Consider the following 20,627-nt stretch of genomic DNA (forward strand, 5'->3'; position numbering starts at 1 on the left):
ATTAGCCTTTTAAGGCACCTTATTGAATGCCTGTTGGAAAACCAAGTATCCTACATCTTCTGATTCCCCTTTATCCACCCTAATTAAATTCTCAAAAAAGCTCGAATAAATTTGTCAAACAGAATTTTCCTTTCATGAAAACATGTTGACATGTACTAATCATACTCTGTTTTTCTTTCTTTTAATCTTTTAAAAAATATATATTTATTAAAGTTTTTAACACAATTTTTCTCCCTTATAAACAATAACCCCCCCCCCCCCCCGTAACAAAAAAAAAACAACGAGAAATCAGGCGGAGCAAGATATATACATGGCAAAGTAGTATATTTGCATGGCTTTGTACACTGGCTCTCTCCCGTACGTGCCAGTTTCCCCGACTCTTCATGTTATCTCTTGCTCATCCACCCCCCAGGCAGCTCCCGCCCCCCCCCCCCCCCCCCCCCCCCCGGCCGTCTCCCCCCCCCCCCCCCCCCAGGTTGCTGCTGCTGCTGCCCGACCTTCCTCTAACGCTCCGCGAGATAGTCTAGGAACGGTTGCCACCGCCTGTAGAACCCCTGCGCAGACCCTCTCAAGGCAAACTTAATCCTCTCCAGCTTTATGAACCCAGCCATGTCGTTTATCCAGGCCTCCACGCTGGGGGGCTTCGCCTCCTTCCACATTAGCAAGATCCTTCGCCGGGCTACTAGGGACGCAAAGGCCAGAATACCGGCCTCTTTCGCCTCCTGCACTCCCGGTTCGTCCACTACTCCGAATATTGCTAGCCCCCAGCTTGGCTTGACCCAGACCTTCACCACCTGAGATATTGCTCCCGCCACTCCTCTCCAGAACCCCCCCAGTGCCAGGCATGACCAAAACATATGGACATGGTTCGCCGGGCTCCCTGAGCACCTTCCACATCTGTCCTCTACCCCAAAGAACCTGCTCAACCTCGCCCCCGTCAAGTGAGCTCTGTGAACCACCTTAAATTGTATCAGGCTGAGCCTGGCACACGAGGAGGAGGAATTAACCCTACCCAGGGCATCAGCCCACAGACCTTCCTCGATCTCCTCCCCCAGCTCCTCCTCCCATTTACCCTTCAACTCTTCTACCAGCGCTTCCCCCTCTTCTTTCATCTCCTGGTGTATTGACGACACTTTGCCCTCCCCGACCCATGCACCCGAGATCACCCTGTCTTGAATTTCTTGTGCCAGGAGCAACGTGAACTCCCTCACCTGTCTCCTCACAAAAGCCCTCACCTGCATATATCTAAAGGCATTTCCCGGGGGTAACTCGAACTTCTCCTCCAGTGCCCCTAAGCTCGCAAACGTCCCGTCAATGAACAGGTCCCCCATTCTTCTAATCCCCGCCCGTTGCCAGCTCTGGAACCCCCCCGTCCATCTTCCCCGGAGAAAACCGGTGGTTACCTCTGATCGGGCACCATACCGATGATCCCATTGCGCCCCGGTGCCGTCTCCACTGGCCCCAGATCCTTAACGTTGCCGCCACCTCCGGGCTCGTGGTATACTTTGTCGGCGAGAGCAACAGCGGTGCCGTCACCAACGCCCCCAGGCTCGTTCCTTTACAGGCCGCCATCTCCATCCTCTTCCATGCCGTCCCCCTCTCCCTCCATAACCCACTTGCGGATCATCGCCACATTTGCTGCCCAGTAGTAGCTCCCTAGATTTGGCAGCGCCAACCCTCTCCTTACCCTCGGGGTCTTATTCGCCCACACAAACCCCATGATACTCCTACCCACTCTATAAAAAAAGGCCTTGGTGATCACGATGGGGAGGCACTGAAACACAAACAGAAACCTTGGGAGGACCACCATTTTGACCGACTGCACTTTACCCGCCAGCGAGAGCAGTAACATGTCCCATCTTTTGAAGTCCCCCTCCATTTGCTCCACCAATCTTGTCAGGTTCAGTTTATGTAGGGCCCCCCCAACTCCTGGCTATCTGGATCCCCAGATACCGAAAGCTCCCCTCCGCCCTCCTCAGCGGTAGGTCCCCTATCCCTCTTTCCTGGTCCCCTGCCTGTAATACGAAGAGCTCACTCTTCCCTACATTGAGCTTATAGCCTGAAAACTCCCCAAACTCCCTTAAGAGTCTGCATGACCTCCACCATCCCCTCCATTGGGTCCGCCACGTACAGCAACAGGTCATCCGCATATAGCGACACCCGATGCTCTTTTCCCCCTCGGACCACCCCCCTCCATTTATTAGACTCCCTCAATGACATGGCCAATGGTTCGATCGCCAATGCGAACACCAGGGGGGACAGGGGGCACCCCTGTCTCGTCCCTCGGTACAGTCGAAAGTACTCCGACCTCCGCCGGTTCGTCACTACACTTGCCACCGGGGCTCTGTAAAGGAGCTTAACCCAACTAATAAACCCTCCCCCGACCCCAAACCTACGCAGCGCCTCCCAGAGGTACTCCCACTCTACTCGGTCAAAGGCCTTCTCCGCGTCCATAGCTGCCACTATCTCCGCCTCTCCCTCCTCCGATGGCATCATCATCACGTTTAAAAGCCGCCGCACGTTTTGTGTTTAATTGCCTACCCTTTACAAATCCCGTCTGGTCTTCATGGATCACCCCCGGGACACAGTCCTTGATCCTCGTGGCCAGCACTTTTGCCAGCAACTTTGCATCCACATTGAGGAGCGAGATCGGCCTGTACGATCCACATTGCAGTGGGTCCTTGCCCCGCTTTAAGATCAAAGAAATTGTTGCTTCCGACATTGTCGGGGGCAGGGTACCCTCCTCTCTTGCCTCGTTAAAGGTCCTCACTAGTAACGGGGCCAACAGGTCTACATACTTCCTGTAGAACTCCACCGGGAACCCATCCGGTCCCGGGGCCTTCCCCGCCTGCATACTCCCCAAACCCTTGCTCAGCTCCTCCAACCCAATTGGTGCCCCCAAGCCAGCCACCTCCTGCTCTTCCACACTCGGAAATCTCAGTTGGTCTAGGAATCATAGAATTAACAGCGCAGAAGGAGGCCATTCGGCCCATCGAGTCCGCACCGGCTCTTGGAAAGAGCACCCTACCCAAGGTCAACATCTCCACCCTATCCCCATAACCCAGCAACCCCACCCAACACTAAGGGCAATTTTGGACACGAAGGGCAATTTATCATGGCCAATCCACCTAACCTGCACATCTTTGGACTGTGGGAGGAAACCGGAGCACCCGGAGGAAACCCACGCACACACGGGGAGGATGTGCAGACACCGCACAGACAGTGACCCAAGCCGGAATCGAACCTGGGACCCTGGAGCTGTGAAGCAATTGTGCTATCCACAATGCTGCCGTCTCATCCCCTCTTCCCCCGCTGGGAGCTGGTATCTGTACAGCTCTTCATAGAAGGCCTTAATTACCTCGTTTATTTTCATCGCACTCCGAACCGTGGCTCCCCTCCCATCCTTGACTCCCCCTATTTCCCTCGCTGCCATCCTCTTACGGAGCTGGTGTGCCAGCATCCGACTAGCCTTTTCCCCATACTCGTAGATCGCCCCCTGCGCTTTCCTCCACTGTGCCCCCGCCTTCCCTGTGGTCAACAGGTCAAACTCCGTCTGGAGCCCTCGTCTTTCCCCAAGTAATCTTTCCTCCGGGGGCTCTGCGTATCTCCTGTCCACTCTCAAAATCTCCCCCACTAACCTCTCCCTTTCCATGCCCTCTGTCTTCTCCCTATGAGCCCTAATGGAGATTAGCTCTCCTCTAATCACCGCCTTCAACGCCTCCCATACCACCCCCACCCGCACCTCCCCGTTGTCATTGGCCTCCAAGTACCTTTCGATATACCCCCTCACCTTCACACACACCACCTCGTCCGCCAGCAGTCCCACATCCAGTCGCCACAGCGGGCGTTGGTCCCTCTCCTCTCCCAGTGCCAGTTCCACCCAGTGCGGGGCATGGTCTGAAACGGCTATGGCCGAATACTCCGTCCCCATCACCCTCGGGATGAGCGCCCTGCCCAGAACAAAAAAATCTATCCGGGAGTAGGCTTTGTGTACATGGGAGAAGAAAAAAAAATTCCCTGGCCTGCTGCCTTGCAAACAGCCATGGGTCCACTCCCCCCATTTGATCCATAAACCCCCTGAACACTTTGGCTGCCGCCAGCCTCTTTCCAGTCCTTGATTTGGAGCGGTCCAGTGCTGGATCCCACACTGTATTGAAGTCCCCTCCCATTATCAGGCCTCCTATCTCCAGGTCCGGAATGCGCCCCAACATGCGCTTCATGAATCCTGCATCATCCCAGTTCGGGGCGTATACGTTTACCAACACCACCCGCGTCCCTTGCAACCTACCACTCACCATTACATATCGCCCTCCATTGTCCACTACAATAGTCTTGGCCTCAAATAACGCCCATTTTCCCACCAATATTGCCACCCCTCTATTCTTCGCGTCCAGTCCCGAGTGGAATATCTGTCCTACCCATCCCTTTCCTAACCTGACCTGGTCCGCCACCTTCAGGTGTGTCTCTTGGAGCATGACCACGTCTGCCTTCAGTCCCTTTAAGTGCGCGAACACTCGAGCCCTCTTCACCGGCCCATTCAGGCCCCTCACGTTCCACGTTATCAGCCGGATTGGAGGGGCTCTCACACCCCCCCCCCCCCCTGCCGACTAGCCATCTCCTTTTTTGGGCCAGTCCCGTGTCCACGCCTCTGTCACCCTCCAGTCCCGACCACCTCTTCTATGTCCCATTCCCTTTCGGCCAGTGCAGCAGCAACCTTTCTCCGCACCCCCCCCCACCCTCCCAAGACCCCTGTCTAGCTTTTTTACTCCCACGTCACTCCCGTAAGTCAGCTGACACCTGCTGACCCCGGCTACCCCCCGCTATCCCGTTGACCTCCCCGTGTGAGAGTTCCCCCTCCCACCTTTCTTCCCGCGCGCGGGAAAAACAAAAAAACCCGCGCTTTCCAAAGCCCGCTCCGCCCCCTCTGGCGCAGCTCCTTGTCTCTCTCCCCCAGCCCATGTAACATTTCCTGCGCGTGATTGTGAATGACCCCCTATATACAACAACCATCACACATCATACCTCAAATATCCCCCCCACCCTCACAAACCCTCAGTTAGAGTCCAACTTTTCGGTTTGTATAAATGTCCACGCCTCTTCAGGCGTTTCAAAGTAGTAGTGTTGGCCCTTGTATGTGACCCACAGTCGCGCCGGCTGCAGCATTCCGAATTTCACTTCTTTCCGGTGCAACACCGCTTTGGCCCGGTTGAAACCTGCTCTCCGCTTTGCAACCTCCGTGCTCCAGTCCGGGTATATTCGGATCTCTGCATTGTCCCACTTACTGCTCCGCTCCTTCTTGGCCCATTTCAGGACCCACTCTCTAGGACCCACTCTCTGTCCGTAAACCGGTGGAACCTCACCACCATCGCCCTTGGCGGCTCATTTGCCCGGGGCCTCCTCGCCAGCACCCGGTGTGCCCCGTCCAACTCCAGCAGCCTCGACGGGGCCTCCTTGCCCATCATCGCCCCGAGCATCGTGCTCGCGTATGCCCCGGCATCGGCCCCTCCGCTCCTTCGGGGAGACCCAGGATCCGCAGATTCTTTCTCCCCGACCTGTTCTCCAGGTCTTCGAGTCTTCCCGCCCACCTCCTGTGTAGCATCTCGTTCTGCTCCACTCTCACCACCAGGCCCGAGATCTCGACCTCGCTCTGACCAACTCTTTTTTGTACCTCCTGGATCTGAACCTCGTGGGCCTTCTGGGTGATCCCTAGTCCTTCGATTGCCAAAAGCATAGGCACCAGCATTTCCTTACGCATCTCTCCTCGAAGCAGTGCCTGATAAACTCCTGCAGCTCCACTTTGTCTCTGCCCCCCCCCCCCCCGGTTTTTCCCGTTGCTCCAATGCCACTTTTGTGGCCCTTACACTTCGAGTCCGTTTCATAAAAGTTGGAGGGGGTTGGCATCAAAAAAAGTTCCGTTGGGGCTCTTCTAACGAGCCCGAAAGTCCGTGGTAGCGGGAGCTGCCGAATCGTGCGGCTCAGCTCCGCATAGCCGCAACCGGAAGTCCATACTCTGTTTTTCTGAATGCATTGCTGACACTTGCTTACTAAGAAGATTCCAGAATTACTCTGATGACCGCAATCAGGCTAACTGGTCTGTAGTTCCCTGGTTTTCTCTCCCTCCTTTCTTTTTAAAAAAAATATATATTTTATTAAAAGTTTTCAAACAGAATTTTTCCACTTTACAAATCAACATAAAAATAACACAATAGCTAATAAGTAACGTTATTTAAATAAAATAGTGAACTAACAAAGTAACAAAAAAATATATATAGTCCCCCCACCCCGGGGCTGCTGCTGCTGACGATCTATTTTCCCTTAACATTCCGCGAGATAGTCAAGGAACGGTTGCCACCGCCTGGAGAACCCCTGAGCCGATCCTCTCAACGCAAATTTCATTCGTTCCAGTTTTATGAACCCTGCCATATCGTTTATCCAGGCCTCCACGCCGGGGGGTTTCGCTTCCTTCCACATAAGTAGGATCCTTCGCCGGGCTACCAGGGACGCAAAGGCCAGAATATCGGCCTCTTTCGCACTCCCGGCTCTTCCGCTACCCCAAATATCGCTAACCCCCAGCCTGGCTTGACCCGGACCTTCACCACCCTCGAAATCACCTTTGCCACTCCCCTCCAGTATTCATCCAGTGCCGGACACGACCAAAACATGTGTGTGTGGTTCGCCGGGCTTCCCAAGCACCTCCCGCACCTGTCCTCCACTCCGAAGAACCTGCTCAGCCTTGCTCCCGTCATGTGTGCTCTGTGTAGAACCTTGAATTGTATCAGGCTAAGCCTGGCACACGAGGAAGAGGAATTTACCCTACTTAGGGCATCAGCCCACAGCCCCTCCTCAATCTCCTCCCCCAGCTCTTCTTCCCATTTTCCCTTCAGCTCCTCTACCATCTTCTCCCCCTCGTCGCTCATCTCCTGATATATTTCGGACACTTTGCCCTCCCCGACCCATACCCTGGAAATCACTCTATCCTGGATCCCCTATGTCGGGAGCAGCGGAAATTCCCTCACCTGTTGCCTCGTAAATGCCCTCACTTGCATGTATCTAAAGATATTCCCCGGGGGCAACTCATACTTTTCCTCCAGCGCTCCCAGGCTCGCAATCTCCCCGTCAATAAACAAATCTCTCAGTCTCCTAATTCCTGCCCGATGCCAGCTCTGGAACCCTCCGTCCATCCTTCCTGGGACAAACCTATGGTTATTCCTGATCGGGGACTACACCGAGGCACCCGTCACCCCCCTGTGTCGCCTCCATTGCCCCCAGATCCTTAAGGTTGCCACCACCACTGGGTTTGTGGTATACCTTTTCGGGGAAAGCGGCAGCGGCGCCGTCACCAGCGCCTTTAGGCTCGTTCCCTTACAGGACGCCATCTCCAGCCTCTTCCACGCCGCCCCCTCTCCCTCCCTCATCCACTTACAAACCATCGCCACATTGGCGGCCCAGTAGTAGTCGTCCAGATTCGGCAACGCCAGTCCCCCTCTGTCCCTGCTGCGCTGCAGGAACCCCCTCCTTACCCTCGGGGTCTTCCCCGCCAACATGAAACTCATAACACTCCTGTCTATTTTCTTGAAAAAGGCCTTAGTGATCAGAATGGGGAGACATTGAAACATAAAAAGAAACCTTGGGAGGACCATCATTTTTACCGCCTGCACTCTGCCCGCCAGTGAGAGCGGCAGCATATCACACCTCTTGAAATCCTCCTCTATCTGCTCCACCAGCCGCGTCAGATTGAGTTTGTGCAGAGTTCCCCAGCTCCTGGCTACCTGAATCCCCAAATATCGGAAGCTCCTTTCCACTCTCCTTAACGGCAGGGCGTCTATTCCTCTTCCCTGATCCCCGGGGTGTACTACGAAAGCTCACTCTTCCCCATATTTAGCCTATATCCCGACAACGCTCCAAACTCCCTCAATATCTGCATAACCTCTGTCATCCCCTCTACAGGATCCGCCACATATAGCAGTAGGTCATCTGCGTACTTCCTCGATGTTCCTCTCCCCCTCTAACCACCCCCCTCCATTTCTTAGAGTCCCTCAACGCTATGGCCAGTGGTTCAATTGCCAACGCGAACAGTAATGGGGACAGGGGGCACTTGTTCCCCTATGTAACCGAAAATACTCCAATCTTTGCCGATTTGTGACTACACTTGCCATGGGGCCCCGTGTAGGAGTTTGACTCAACTGACAAACCCCTCCCCGAACCCAAACCTCCTCAACACCTCCCATAGATACTCCCACTCTACCCTATCGAATGCCTTCTCTGCATCCATCGCCACCACTATCTCTGCCTCCCCCTCCGCTGGAGGCATCATTATCACCCCCAACAGCCGTTGCACGTTGACATTCAGTTGTCTCCCTTTACAAACCCTGCCTGGTCTTCATGCACCACGCCCGGGACACAATCCTCGTGCCAGCACTTTTGCCAGCAGCTTGGCGTCTACATTCAGGAGTGAGATAGGCCTATATGACCCGCATTGCAGCGGATCTTTATCCCGCTTCAGGATTAGTGATATCGTCGCCTCCGACATTGTCGGGGGTAGAGTCCCCCCTTCTCTGGCCTCATTAAAGGTTCTCGCCAGCAGCGGGGCCAACAAGTCCACATATTTCCTGTAAAATTCCACCGGGAACCCGTCTGGTCCCGGGGCCTTCCCAGCCTGCATGTTCCCCAGCCCTTTCGTCACCTCATCCACCTCAATTGGCGCCCCAGACCTGCCACCTCCTGCTCCTCCACCCTCGGGAACCTTAGTTGGTCCAGAAACTGTTGCATTCCCTCTTTTCCCTCCGGGGGTTGGGACCTATATGGCCTCTCATAAAAGATCTTAAACACCTCATTTGCCTTCCCTGCTCTCCGCTCCGTAGTTCACGTTTCATCCCCGACTCCCCCAATTTCCCTCGCCGCTATCCTCTTGCGAAGTTGGTGGGCCAGCAGCCGGCTCGCCTTTTCCCCATATTCGTATCTCATCCCCTGTGCCTTCCTCCACTGTGCCTCTGCCTTCCCTGTGGTCAGCAGGTCAAACTCCGTCTGAGGTCTTCACCTCTCTCTATATAGTCCTTCGTCTGGGGCCTCCGCATATCTTTTATCCCCCTCAAAATCTCCCCCACTAAACTCTCCCTTTCTTTGCCCTCTTTTTTCTCCTTGTAAGCCCTAATGGAGATCAACTCTCCCCTAACCACTGCCTTCAGCGCTTCCCATACTACCCCCACCTGGATCTCACCATCATCATTGGCCTTCAGGTACCTCTCAATACATCCCCGCACCCTTCCACAGACCCCCTCATCCGCCAATAATCCCACATCCAGTCGCCAGAGTGGGCGCTGCTCCCTCTCCTCTCCTAATTCCAGATCCACCCAGTGCGGGGCATGGTCTGAAACGGCTATGGCCAAATACTCCGTTCCTGCCACCTTCGAGATCAGTGCCCTGCTCAAAACAAAGAAATCTATTCGGGGGTATACCTTGTGGACATGGGAGAAAAAGGAGAACTCTTTGGCCAACGGCCTAGCAAATCTCCACAGATCCACTCCCCCCATTTGCTCCATGAATCCCCTAAGCACCTTGGCCGCTGCCGACCTTCTTCCCCCATTACCAGGCTTCCTACTTCCAGGTTCGGGATACATCCCAGCATCCGCTTCATAAATCCCGCGTCATCCCAGTTCGGGGCATATACATTTACCAGCACGACCTCCTTTCCCTGCAATCTACCACTCACCATCACATATCTACCCCCGTTGTCCACCACTATATTCCTAGCCTTGAACGACACCCGCTTCCCCACCAATATCGCCACCCCTCTATTTTTCACGTCCAACCCTGAGTGGAACACTGTCCCACCCATCCTTTCCTTAACCTAACCTGATCCGCCACCTTCAGATGCGTCTCCTGAAGCATGACTACATCTGCCTTCAGTCTTTCTAAGTGCGCGAACACTCGGGCCCTCTTAATCGGCCCATTTAGGCCTCTCACGTTCCACGTGATCAGCCGGATTGGGCCCCCCCGCCCCCACCAACTAGCCATCCCCTGTTCTAGGCCAGTCCCCTGTGCGGGCCCCGCGCACCCACCCGTCCCCCAGGCAGCGCCCTCCTGTCCTGACCATCTCTTCTCTTGCCAGCTCCCACTCGCTCCCAGCAGCAGCAACCCAGTTGATTCCCCCCGCTAGATCCCTATCTAGCATGGTTACTCCCCCCATGATGCTTCCGAAAGTCAGCTGACTCTAACTGACCCCGACTTCCCCCGTTCTCTCCTTGACCCCCGTGCGTGGAACTCTCTTCCTTCCTGCGCCTATCTTCCCGCCATCATCTCCCTAGCGCGGGAAAAAAACACACGCTTTCCTGGATCAGCCCCGCCCATATGGCGCAGCCCCCCCATTCCCCATCCCCCCTCTCAGTCCCTTTTTCCACCGGCACCCACATTTCTCAGTGTCCCCCCCCGTCAAGAGGAGAAAGAATCCCCGTCTATCGTCTCGATACAGTGAACCTCCCATTCCCCAATTTACATTTCTATACATCGACCTCGTCGTCTCCCCCCCAGCATCAGTCCCTCAGTTCTGGTCCAGTTTCTCTTCTTGGATGAAGGTCCATGCCTCATCCGACGTTTCAAAGTAGTAATGCTTGCCTTGGTGAGTGACCCACAATCGTGTCGGCTGCAGCATCCCAAACTTTATTTTCTTCTTGTCAAGCACCGCCTTGGCCCGATTAATGCTCGCCCTCCTTCTCGCCACCTCCGCGCTCCAGTCCTGATACACTCGTATCACCGCATTCTCCCACCTGCTACTCTGTACCTTCTTGGCCCAGCTCAAAACTGCCTCTCTGTCAGTGAAGCGGTGAAATCTCACCACTATTGCCCTTGGTAGTTCTCCAGCCTTTGGTCTTCTCACAAGGACCCGGTGAGCCCCTTCCACCTCCAGGGGGCCCGAGGGGGCGTCAGCTCCCATTAGCGTATGGAGCATCGTGCTCACATAAGCCCCAACGTCAGCTCCCTCCATTCCTTCAGGGAGACCCAGAATCCGGAGGTTCTTCCTCCTCGAGCTGTTCTCCAGGACTTCGAGCCTTTCGATACATCTCTTATGTAGCGCCTCATGCGTCTCCATTTTTACCACTAGGCCCTGTATCTCATCCTCGTTTTCGGATGCCTATGCCTTCACCCCACGGAGCTCTATCGCCTGGGCCTTTTGTGTTTCTTTTAGCCCTTCGATTGCCAATAACATCGGCGCCAGCACCTCCTTCTTTAATTCCTCCACACACCGTCGGAGGAATTCCTGCTGGTCCAGGCCCCATGTCGTCTGGGCTCCATCCGCCGCCATCTTGCTTCTTCCTTCTCTTCTCTGCCGCTGCTCCAGAGGATCCTTCGCAATCTGGCCACTACCACCGGTCCTTTCCATACACACCCGGGGGGACACCTTCCTTCGTCACCCCACACTGGGTTTGGTGTGAAAAATTTCCGTTGGGGCTCCCGAAAAGAGCCCAAAAGTCCGTTAGAACGGGAGCTGCCGAAACGTGCGGCTTAGCAGTGCTTCGCCGCAACCGGAAGTCTCTCCCTCCTTTCTTGAATAGTTATGTTAGATTTTCTAATTTTCCATCTGTTGGATTAGTTCCAGCATCAAATAAATTTGGAGAATGATAACACAGGGAGCCATCACTTGGCCCTCTGAAGGAGAGATTCAGCTCTCTCTCTCTCCCCCCCCCCCCCCGTCTTGATTCTTTTTTATTTTCCAGATAATGTTTAATATTGGCCATCAGGTCCTGAGGATTTGTCAGATTTGAGCCCCTCATGATTCTCTGTATTTCTGCTCTGCTGATAGCAATTACATCCTTATTAGCCCTTTGGTTACTCTCTATTTCTTGTATGTAACTTGTGTCTTCCACTGTGAAGATGCCACTGTGAAAATGGACACAAAATATTTGTCCAATGTCTCTGCCATTTCCCATGATAATTTATCCTGTCTCTGCTTTAAAAAAAATAAATTTAGAGTACCAATTTATTTTTTTCCAATTAAGGGGCAATTTAGCATGGCCAATCCAGCTAGCTTGCACATTTTTGAGTTGTGGGGGCGAAACCCATGCAACACAGGGAGAATGTGCAAACTCCACATGGACAATGACCCAGAGCCGGGATCGAACCTGGGGCCTCGGCGCCGTGAGGCCACAAGTGCTAACCCACTGCATCACCGTGCTGTCCCTGTCTCTATAAAAGTTCTTACAATCAGTCTTTATATTCTGGACTAGCTTACTCTCATATTCTATGTTTTTGCCCTTGCTATCAGCCTTTTAGTGGCCCTTGCTGGTTTCAAAAACATTCCAAATCCTGAGGTTCATCACTATTCTTTGCAAGATTAAATGCCTCTTTTTTAATCTAACACTATCCTTAACTGCTTCATAAACCAAGTTACAGATGGCTTACAGTTTCTAGCTGAGTTTTTATTTTTCAATGGTATATAGTTTTGTTGAATTGTTTCTTTAAGTGCTTCCTATTATTTATTGACCTCAATATATTTTAGTCTATTTACCCAATCAACCTTATCCAGCTCTCCTTTCATTCCTATGTAATTGGCTCCATTTAAGTTTATGATTCTCACTTGGCACTCAAACATATCACTCTCAAATTTAATATAGAATTCAATTGTCTTATGATCACTACTTCCCAGCCGATCTTTTACAATGAGTTTACTCATTAGCTTTGCCTCATTACAAATACCAGATTTAAAATAGCCATATCCTTCATTGGTTCTACAATGTATTGCCCCAGGAGGTGGCCATGAAATCATTCAACAAACTCATCTTCCACACTACCTATACCAATTTGTTTGGTCCAGTCTTTAAGATTAAAATCACCCACAATTATTTTGTTGCCTTTGTTATATGCTCCAATAATTTCTCGTTTAATGCTTTGTTGAACAGTATCACCATGTTAGGGGCCTATAAACTACTGATTTCTAATTCTCCCTTCACCCGACTACCCCACCTGTTTCCCCCCCCACTGTGCCCCACCACCGTTAGTCCTCTTTAAAGCTCTAGCTATATGATTTCCCCGGGACCCTGGCCCCAGCCTGGTTTAAGTTCAGCTTAAACCATATGAGCGCCTTCTTTCCTGAGCACTGGGACCTGTACCCCACAAAAAGAAACCTCTGCTTCCCTCACCACTCTGAGCCACATGTATGAGGAGAGGAAGAGAAATAAATGAAGAAAAACAACTAGCACATAAACCATTGTCCTCAGTAAATACCCAAGAGCCCAGAAAGGGAAAACACTGCAGATGGTGAAAATCCAAAATAAAAACAGAAAATGTTAGAAACATTCAACAGTTCAGCAGCATTTGACTGGACAGGTTAATGGTTTCTCTCTTCATAGATGCTGGTTGGCCTACTGAGTATTCCCAGTAATTTTTAATTAGCCTGTATACAACATGCTTCTATCTCTTTCCGATATATTCTGCTATCTGTCAGGTTGACAAAGTCTGTCGCACACTGATAATATCTGCCCCTGTTGTAGAAAGCTGTATTGAGCAAATAACTAAAAATCTACATATATATTAGTACCACTGATTGCAATCATAATAGCTCAATGTCAAACTGCATAGCTTCTGCTGTAGACCAATCAAGGCAGCACTTCACATTCCAAGCTCTTTCTGTTACAAAAGTGCACAGTTCTCATCCCATCTGCCACATCTAAAATTACCCATCTTGTCCCAGCTGTAACTGAGACTCACTCTCATACGGGTTCCTGATGTACTGACGAAACAACCTGGGCAAAATTGTATTACCAAATTAGTACTCCATAAATTGGCTCAGTGTCAATTTCCCAGTTTCAAAACGTAGTATTAGAGCTTACAGCATGGAAACAGGCCCTTCGGCCAGACTTGTCCATGCCGCCCAGTTTTTAACCACTAAGCTAGTCCCAAATGCCCGCATTTGGTCTGAATCCGTCTATACCCATATTTTATATACAGGCTAAATGCTTTTTAAAAGACAAAATTGTACCCGCCTCTACTACTGCCTCTGGCAGCTCGTTCCAGACATTCACCACCCTGTGAGAGAAAAAATTGCCCCTCTGGATCCTTTTGTATCTCTCCCCTCTCACCATAAACCTATGCCGTCTAGTTCCTACCTTTGGGAAAAGATGTTGACTGTCTACCTTATCTATGTCCCTCATTATTTTATAGACCTCTATAAGATCACCCCTAAGCCTCCTACGCTCCAGGGAAAAAAGTCCCAGTCTATCCAGCCTCTCCTTATAACTCAAACCATCAAGTCGCGGTAGCATCCTAGTAAATCCTTTCTGCACACTTTCTAGTTTAATAATATCCTTTCTGTGTTATGGTGACCAGAACTATAAACAGTATTCCAAGTGTGGCCTTACTAATGTCTTGTACAACTTCAACAAGACGTCCAACCTCCTGTGTTCAATGTTCTGACCAATGAAACCGAACATGACGAATGCCTGCTTCGCCATCCTGTCCACCTGTGACTCTATTTTCAAGGAGCTATGAACCTGTACTCCTAGATCTGTTCTATAACTCTCCCCAACACCCTACCATTAACTGAGTAGGTCATGCCACAATTTGATCTACCAAAATGCATCACCTCACACTTATCTAAATTAAACTCCATCTGCCATTCATCGACCCACTGGCCCAATTGATCAAGACCCCGTTGCAATCCTAGATAACCTTCTCCACTATGCCACCAATTTTGGTGTCACCTGCAAACTTACTAAGCATGCCTCCTAAATTCTCATCCAAATCATTAACATACATAATAAATAATAGTGGACCTAGCACTGATCCCTGAGGCACACCGCTGGTCACAGGCCACCTGTTTGAAAAACAACCCTCTACAACCACCCTTTGTCTTCTGTCGTCAGGCCAATTTTGTATCCAATTGGCTACCTCACCCTGGATCCAGTGAGATTTAACCGTATGCAACAACGTACCTTGTCAAAGGCCTTGTTAACATGTAGACAACGTCGAACGTACTGCCCTCATTTACCATATTGGTTACCCCTTCATTGAAATTTGTGAGACATGATTTTCCACTCAAAGCCATGCTGACTGTCCCAAATCAGTCCTTGCCTTTCTAAATGCCTGTAGATCCTGTCTCTCAGAATACCTTCTAACAACTTATCCACCACAGACGTTTGGCTCACCGGTCTGTTCTTCCCAGGCTTTTCCCTGCGGCCCTTCTTAAACAAAGGCATAACATTTGCTACCCTCCAATCTTCAGGCACCTCACCTGTGGCTATCGACGATTCAAATATCTCTGCTAGGGGACCCGCAATTTCCACCCTAGCTTCTCACAATGTCCTGAGATACATTTCATCAGGTCCTGAGGATTTATCTACTTTGATGCGCTTTAAGACTTACAGCACCTCCTCCTCTGTAATATGTACACTCCTCAAGACATTACTATTTATTCCCCCAAGTTCCCTAACATCCATGCCTTTCTCAACAGTAAATACCGATGAAAAATATTCATTTTGGATCTCACCCATCTCTTGTGGATCTGCACATAGATGACCTTGTAGATCCTTAAGTGGCCCTACTCTCTCCCTCTCTTTTGCCCTTTATGTATTTGTAGCAGCTCTTTGCCTCATCTGCAAAAGCAATCTCAAGTCCCCCTTTTGCCCTCCTGATTTCTCTCTTAACTCTACTCCGACAACCTCTATACTCTTCAAGGAATCCACTTGATCCCAGCTGCCTATGCGTGTCATATGCCTCCTTCTTTTTGACCAGAGTCACCCAGGGTTCACTATTTCTACCAGCCTTGCCCTTCACTCTAAAAGGAATGGGTTTACCCCGAACCCTGGTTAACACACTTTTGAAAGCCTTCCACTTACCAGCCGTCTGTTTGCCTGCCAACAGACTCTCCCAATCAACTTTTAAAAGTTCCTGTCTAATACCATCAAATTGGCCTTGCCCCAAATTAGAATTTTAACATTTGGGCCAGACCTAACTTTCTCCATAGCTAATCTTAAAACTAATGGAATCATGGTCACTGGTCCCGAAGTTATCCCTCACTAACACTTCTGTCACCTGCCCTTCCTTATTCCCCAAGAGGAGGTCAAGTTTTGCCCCCTCTCTAGTCAGGCCATCCACATACTGAATGAGAAATTCCTCCCGAGTACATTCCACAAATTTCTCTCCAACCAAGTCCCTAATGCTATGGCTGTCCCAGTAATGTTGGGAAAGTTAAAGTCCCCAACTATTACTACCCGATTTTTCTTGCAGCTATCTGTAATCTCCTTACGTATTTGCTCCTCAACTTCCCGCTGACTATTTGGGGGCTTGTAGAACAATCCTATCAAAGTGATTCCACCCTTTTTATTTTTCAGTTCTACCCATATAGACTCAGTGGGCGAACCCTCAGATATATCCCCTCTTAGTACTGCCGTGATATTCTCCCTGATCAAAAACACAACTCCCCCTTCCTCTCTTACCTCCTGTTCTGTCCTTCCGATCGCATCTGTACTTAAGCTGCCAGTCCTGCCCCTCCCTTAGCCATGTTTCAGTAATAGCTACAATATCCCAGTCCCATGTACCCATCCATGTCCTGACTTCATCTGCCTTGCCCGTCAGGCCTCTTGCAATGAAATAAAAGCAGACCCACTTAGCGGGTCAGACAACATGTATGATGCTCTCTGTCCTGCTGTCTCAGACCATCTGTCCGGTTATGTTTTGCACACTCTCCGTGTTTTATTTCTCTTAGCCTTACTGGACCCATTCAGAGTTTTCCACAGTCTCTGTACTCTGGCCCTTTCTGATTTTGTACTTTGGTTTCTCGGCCTTTCACTTTTTGAGGTTCAATTTCAGAAAGCAATTTTTTTTGCCTTAGCTCATTCGGAAAAGGGAAAGGCTCAGAGAGCGTCTTTGCAATTGGCTTCCAAATGGCCTACACTGGAGTGAGGCCAAGAGCACATGGGAGTTTGTTTTACAAATTAGTCAGCTTGGCATTGCTGTCCTGAAGTCAAAATACTGCAGACAATGGGAATCGAAATTAAAAGCAGATAATGCTGAAATCACTCCAGTCAGGCAGCAAGGAAGAAGATTGGTAAACATTTATTGTGGGTGACCTCTGGTCAGCATCATACATGTTGTCTGACCCGCGAAATGGTTCCTGCATTTCTGATTTTATTTTCCTCTTGAAGCATAGATTTAATTCATATGCAGCACCAGGCACCAACTACAGAATAAATAAATCCAAAACAAAATAAAAACAACCTTAAAGGTTAAGTGAGCAACAGTTCTGGCATACTGTATTGGAAACTTATCAAAGAAAAATGCAAGATTACCTTCATTAGCATCAACCGCACTCACCTAGGTAGTGTCCTACGTGTATCTGAATCAGAGGGAGGGGTAGACTGCTGTAGTACAGAGAATCTATTCAAACTTGTCGTCCGTGGCAATTCTGAAATGAAATATTGAGCTTTATGCTATCTAGGCTTAACGTGGAGGCTTTCAAGAATTAACTTGCATTTATCTATCACTCCGATGCATAATCAGGATGTTCTGACGTGCACCACACCCAGCAAAGTCACTTATGTAAGCACGCATAGCAGTCAATTTTGACATCGAAATCCCAAAACATTAAACAAGATGGTCAGTCTTTTTTTGATAGGATTGGTTGAGGAGAAAAATACTTGGAAAATGTTAAATTTTCGCTCAAATTGGCCATGGGATCTTGCATGCTTTCTTCAGCAGGACTTACTTTTAACATTTAAACAGAAAGAAGGCATCTCCAACCATGCAGCACTCCTTCAGGGTGTCACTGAATATCTGCTTAGATCGCATTCTTAAGCACGGGAATCAGCTTGGAACAACTGGTCGCAATGAAATACCAGAAGACAAACAGATTTGTCGAGTGAGCGAAGAAATGGCAATTAAATGCATTGTGAAGAAGTGTGAGGAGGTTCATTTCGTTAGGAAAAATAAGGAGCTTGGAAGGTAAAAAATTAAATGGGGTACAGCAGCAAAGATCTGCGAATATAGACAGAGAAAAATTCAATTTCCACCATCTCTAAGAAACCAATTTCTTGCGCATTAATTCATGCCAACAAGTTCACTAATTTGAAACAAAAATAAATTTCGCCCCCGAAAAGATTACTTTTGATATGATTTGTGATTTATGATTCTTCTAATTGGAAAATTAATTTTAGTTAACCTACATTCTAGTTGGTCAGATTGGGGTATTTTCAAAACACAATGATAAGATTTACCACAAGATTAGTTTCCAGTCAGCGAAATGGCAAACAGGAAATGAAGTTTCTCTCAGGGCACAGCAGAAAGCACAGGTGCACGCCTGGGTTAAGGCTGTTTGCTTTCAGTTAAATGAGGGTCTTTAAATTAATATATAAACACTACAAGAAAAACTCAGCAGGTCTGGCAGCATCTGTAGAGACAGAAAAGAGTTACCAATGGTCCAATATGAAGTTAGAAATGTGATGAGTTCTATGGTGTAAAAGATGGTGGTGAAGGGAGTTTTGGGGGGGGGAGGGGGAGAAAGAGGGTCAGGGATAGGTTAGAGGGCAGGAGAGATTAACTGGCAAAGATGTTATAAAACAAAGGCAAAAGGAGTGGTAATGGTTATAGAAAAGAAACAAAGCATTGGTCCAAGTAAGTGTTAAGTAAGGGCAGCACAGTGGTTATCACTGTTGCTTCACAGCACCAGGGACCTTGGTTTGATTCCTGGCTTGGGTTACTGTCTGTGCAGAGTCTGCACGTTCTCCCAATGTCTGCGTGGGTTTCCTCCAGGTGTTCCGGTTTCCTCCCACAGTTCGAAGATGTGCAGGTTAGGTGGATTGGCTATTTTAAATTGCCCTTAGTGTGCAAAAAGGTTAGGTGGGGTTACTGGGTTACAGGGATGGGATGGAGATGTGGGTTTAAGGAGGGTGCTCTTGGGGGTGGCATGTGTGCAGTGGTTAGCAGTGGGTCTGTGGCGCTGAGGACCCGGGTTCGAATCCTGGCCCTGGGTCACAGTCCGTGTGGTGTTTGCACATTCTCTCCATGTCTGCGTGGGTTTCACCCACACAACCCAAAGATGTGCTGGTTAGGTAGACTGCCCACGCTAAACTGCCCCTTAATTGGAAAAGAAAAATAATTGGCTACTCTAAATTTATTTTAAAAAAGGAGGGTGCTCTTTCCAAGGGCTGCAGACTCGATGGGCTGAATGGCCTCCTTCTGCACTGCAAATTCGAAACACAGCTCTGTCTGAAAGCAAAGACATGAAAACAACATACAGACTGGCATTTGACAAAAACAAAAGAATCAAATGGAGGACACAGTTAATGGACTATAAGCGCCCAAAACAAAGGTGAGCTGTTGTTACTCCAGTTTGCGTTGAGTTTCTTTGGAAAACCAGAGCAGGCCAAGGACAAAAATGTGGGCACCAAAGCATATGCAAGAAACCAAAAAGCTAGGGTCATGCTTGAGGACTGAGTGGAGGTGTTCCACAAAGCAGACCACCCATTCTGTGTTTGGTATCTCCAATGTAGAGAGGATCAGATTGTGAGTAGCGAATACTGTATACTAAATTGAAAGAAGCACAAGCGCTGTTTCACTTGGAAGCAGTGTTTGGGGCCTCGAACAATGAGAGATGAGTTAAAAGGTGTTGCACCTCCTGCAATTGCATTGCAAGGTGTCCGTGGGAAGGGGATGAGGCATTGAGGGGATTAGATGAATACTACTTGAAAAAAGTAGTGACCTGTACAGAATTTTGTTCTCTTTAATTTGATTTTCAAGCGTTTGAAAGATCCTGTTGTAAATAAGTTCTTAACCAGCCAATAAATAGTCAGCACTGTGATTATGAGACTAGAGAGGTATGTTGGAAAAAATGATAACTTCAACCTTCAAAGACAGGTTTACAAATAACAATGTGAAAAACAATCACAAAGAAAAGATGGAGAAACAAGCACCTTTTATTTCACTTACCAGGTTCATTAGTTTTCACTCCTCCACTGCTGCCCTTACCCCAGCTGCCTAATCGGCATCCTGGACCCAACTGAATTTTATCATCAGTGGCAGGCTAAGGGACAGAATAAAGCAAAAGAACACTTTCAAAATTTTGTGAAGCGAGATTGTGATGGTGATAATACTGAACAGGCCAAAATACTTGCATGCTCCGTCACTCCTCTTTTCTCTGCATACTTATAAAACACAATTCCTAAACCTATGAACTGTTCCAACACTTCCATGGGATTAGTTTCCAAAGTGCTGCTGCGAGCTCACAATAGCTGTGATTCTGCTACTCACGTAAAGCCAAGAGGGTTCCTTCTAACAATTAAATATTCATTGTCCTACTGCTTAGTGGACTGACTTGGTGCAATACTACACCTTACAGACCAAGAAGGACTCAGGTTCAAACATAGGTCTAGTGCTAAATTAGGTATCAATTGGAATAGCAGGTTTGCTACTAGTCTCAGTCCCTGCTTCTGATCCCTGCTAGGAGGTAGACACTCTTGGGGCAGGTTGGAGCTTGGCTGTAGTGGCTTACCGATACTCCTCTGGACTCCTGACATTCTTGCAACTACACGCTTGAATGTGCCAACACTTCCACGAAAAGTGGAAGAAAATGGACAAAACTTCATCCTGACTGCAGTTATGGTTCCGTTAATTCAAACTTCATAACATGAATCGCACATTAA

At 49.3% G+C, this 20,627-nt stretch overlaps 1 protein-coding gene across 24 annotated transcripts in view; it reads right to left on the minus strand.

Moving 5' to 3' along the window:
• eif4g3b (eukaryotic translation initiation factor 4 gamma, 3b) overlaps positions 1-20,627 on the minus strand; it is a 480,107-nt gene that overhangs the window by 37,364 nt on the left and 422,116 nt on the right. For all 24 annotated transcript variants that reach the window (XM_072478533.1, XM_072478532.1, XM_072478530.1 and 21 more), the window contains 2 exons: positions 19,915-20,008; positions 17,305-17,395 (listed from right to left, as the gene is read on the minus strand). In XM_072478533.1, coding sequence (XP_072334634.1) covers positions 17,305-17,395; positions 19,915-20,008 — 185 coding nt within the window. The remainder of the gene's footprint in view (positions 1-17,304; positions 17,396-19,914; positions 20,009-20,627) is intronic.

This window comes from Scyliorhinus torazame, chromosome 16 (genome assembly GCF_047496885.1).
Source record: "Scyliorhinus torazame isolate Kashiwa2021f chromosome 16, sScyTor2.1, whole genome shotgun sequence".
In the NCBI taxonomy this organism is placed as follows: Eukaryota; Metazoa; Chordata; class Chondrichthyes; order Carcharhiniformes; family Scyliorhinidae; genus Scyliorhinus; species Scyliorhinus torazame.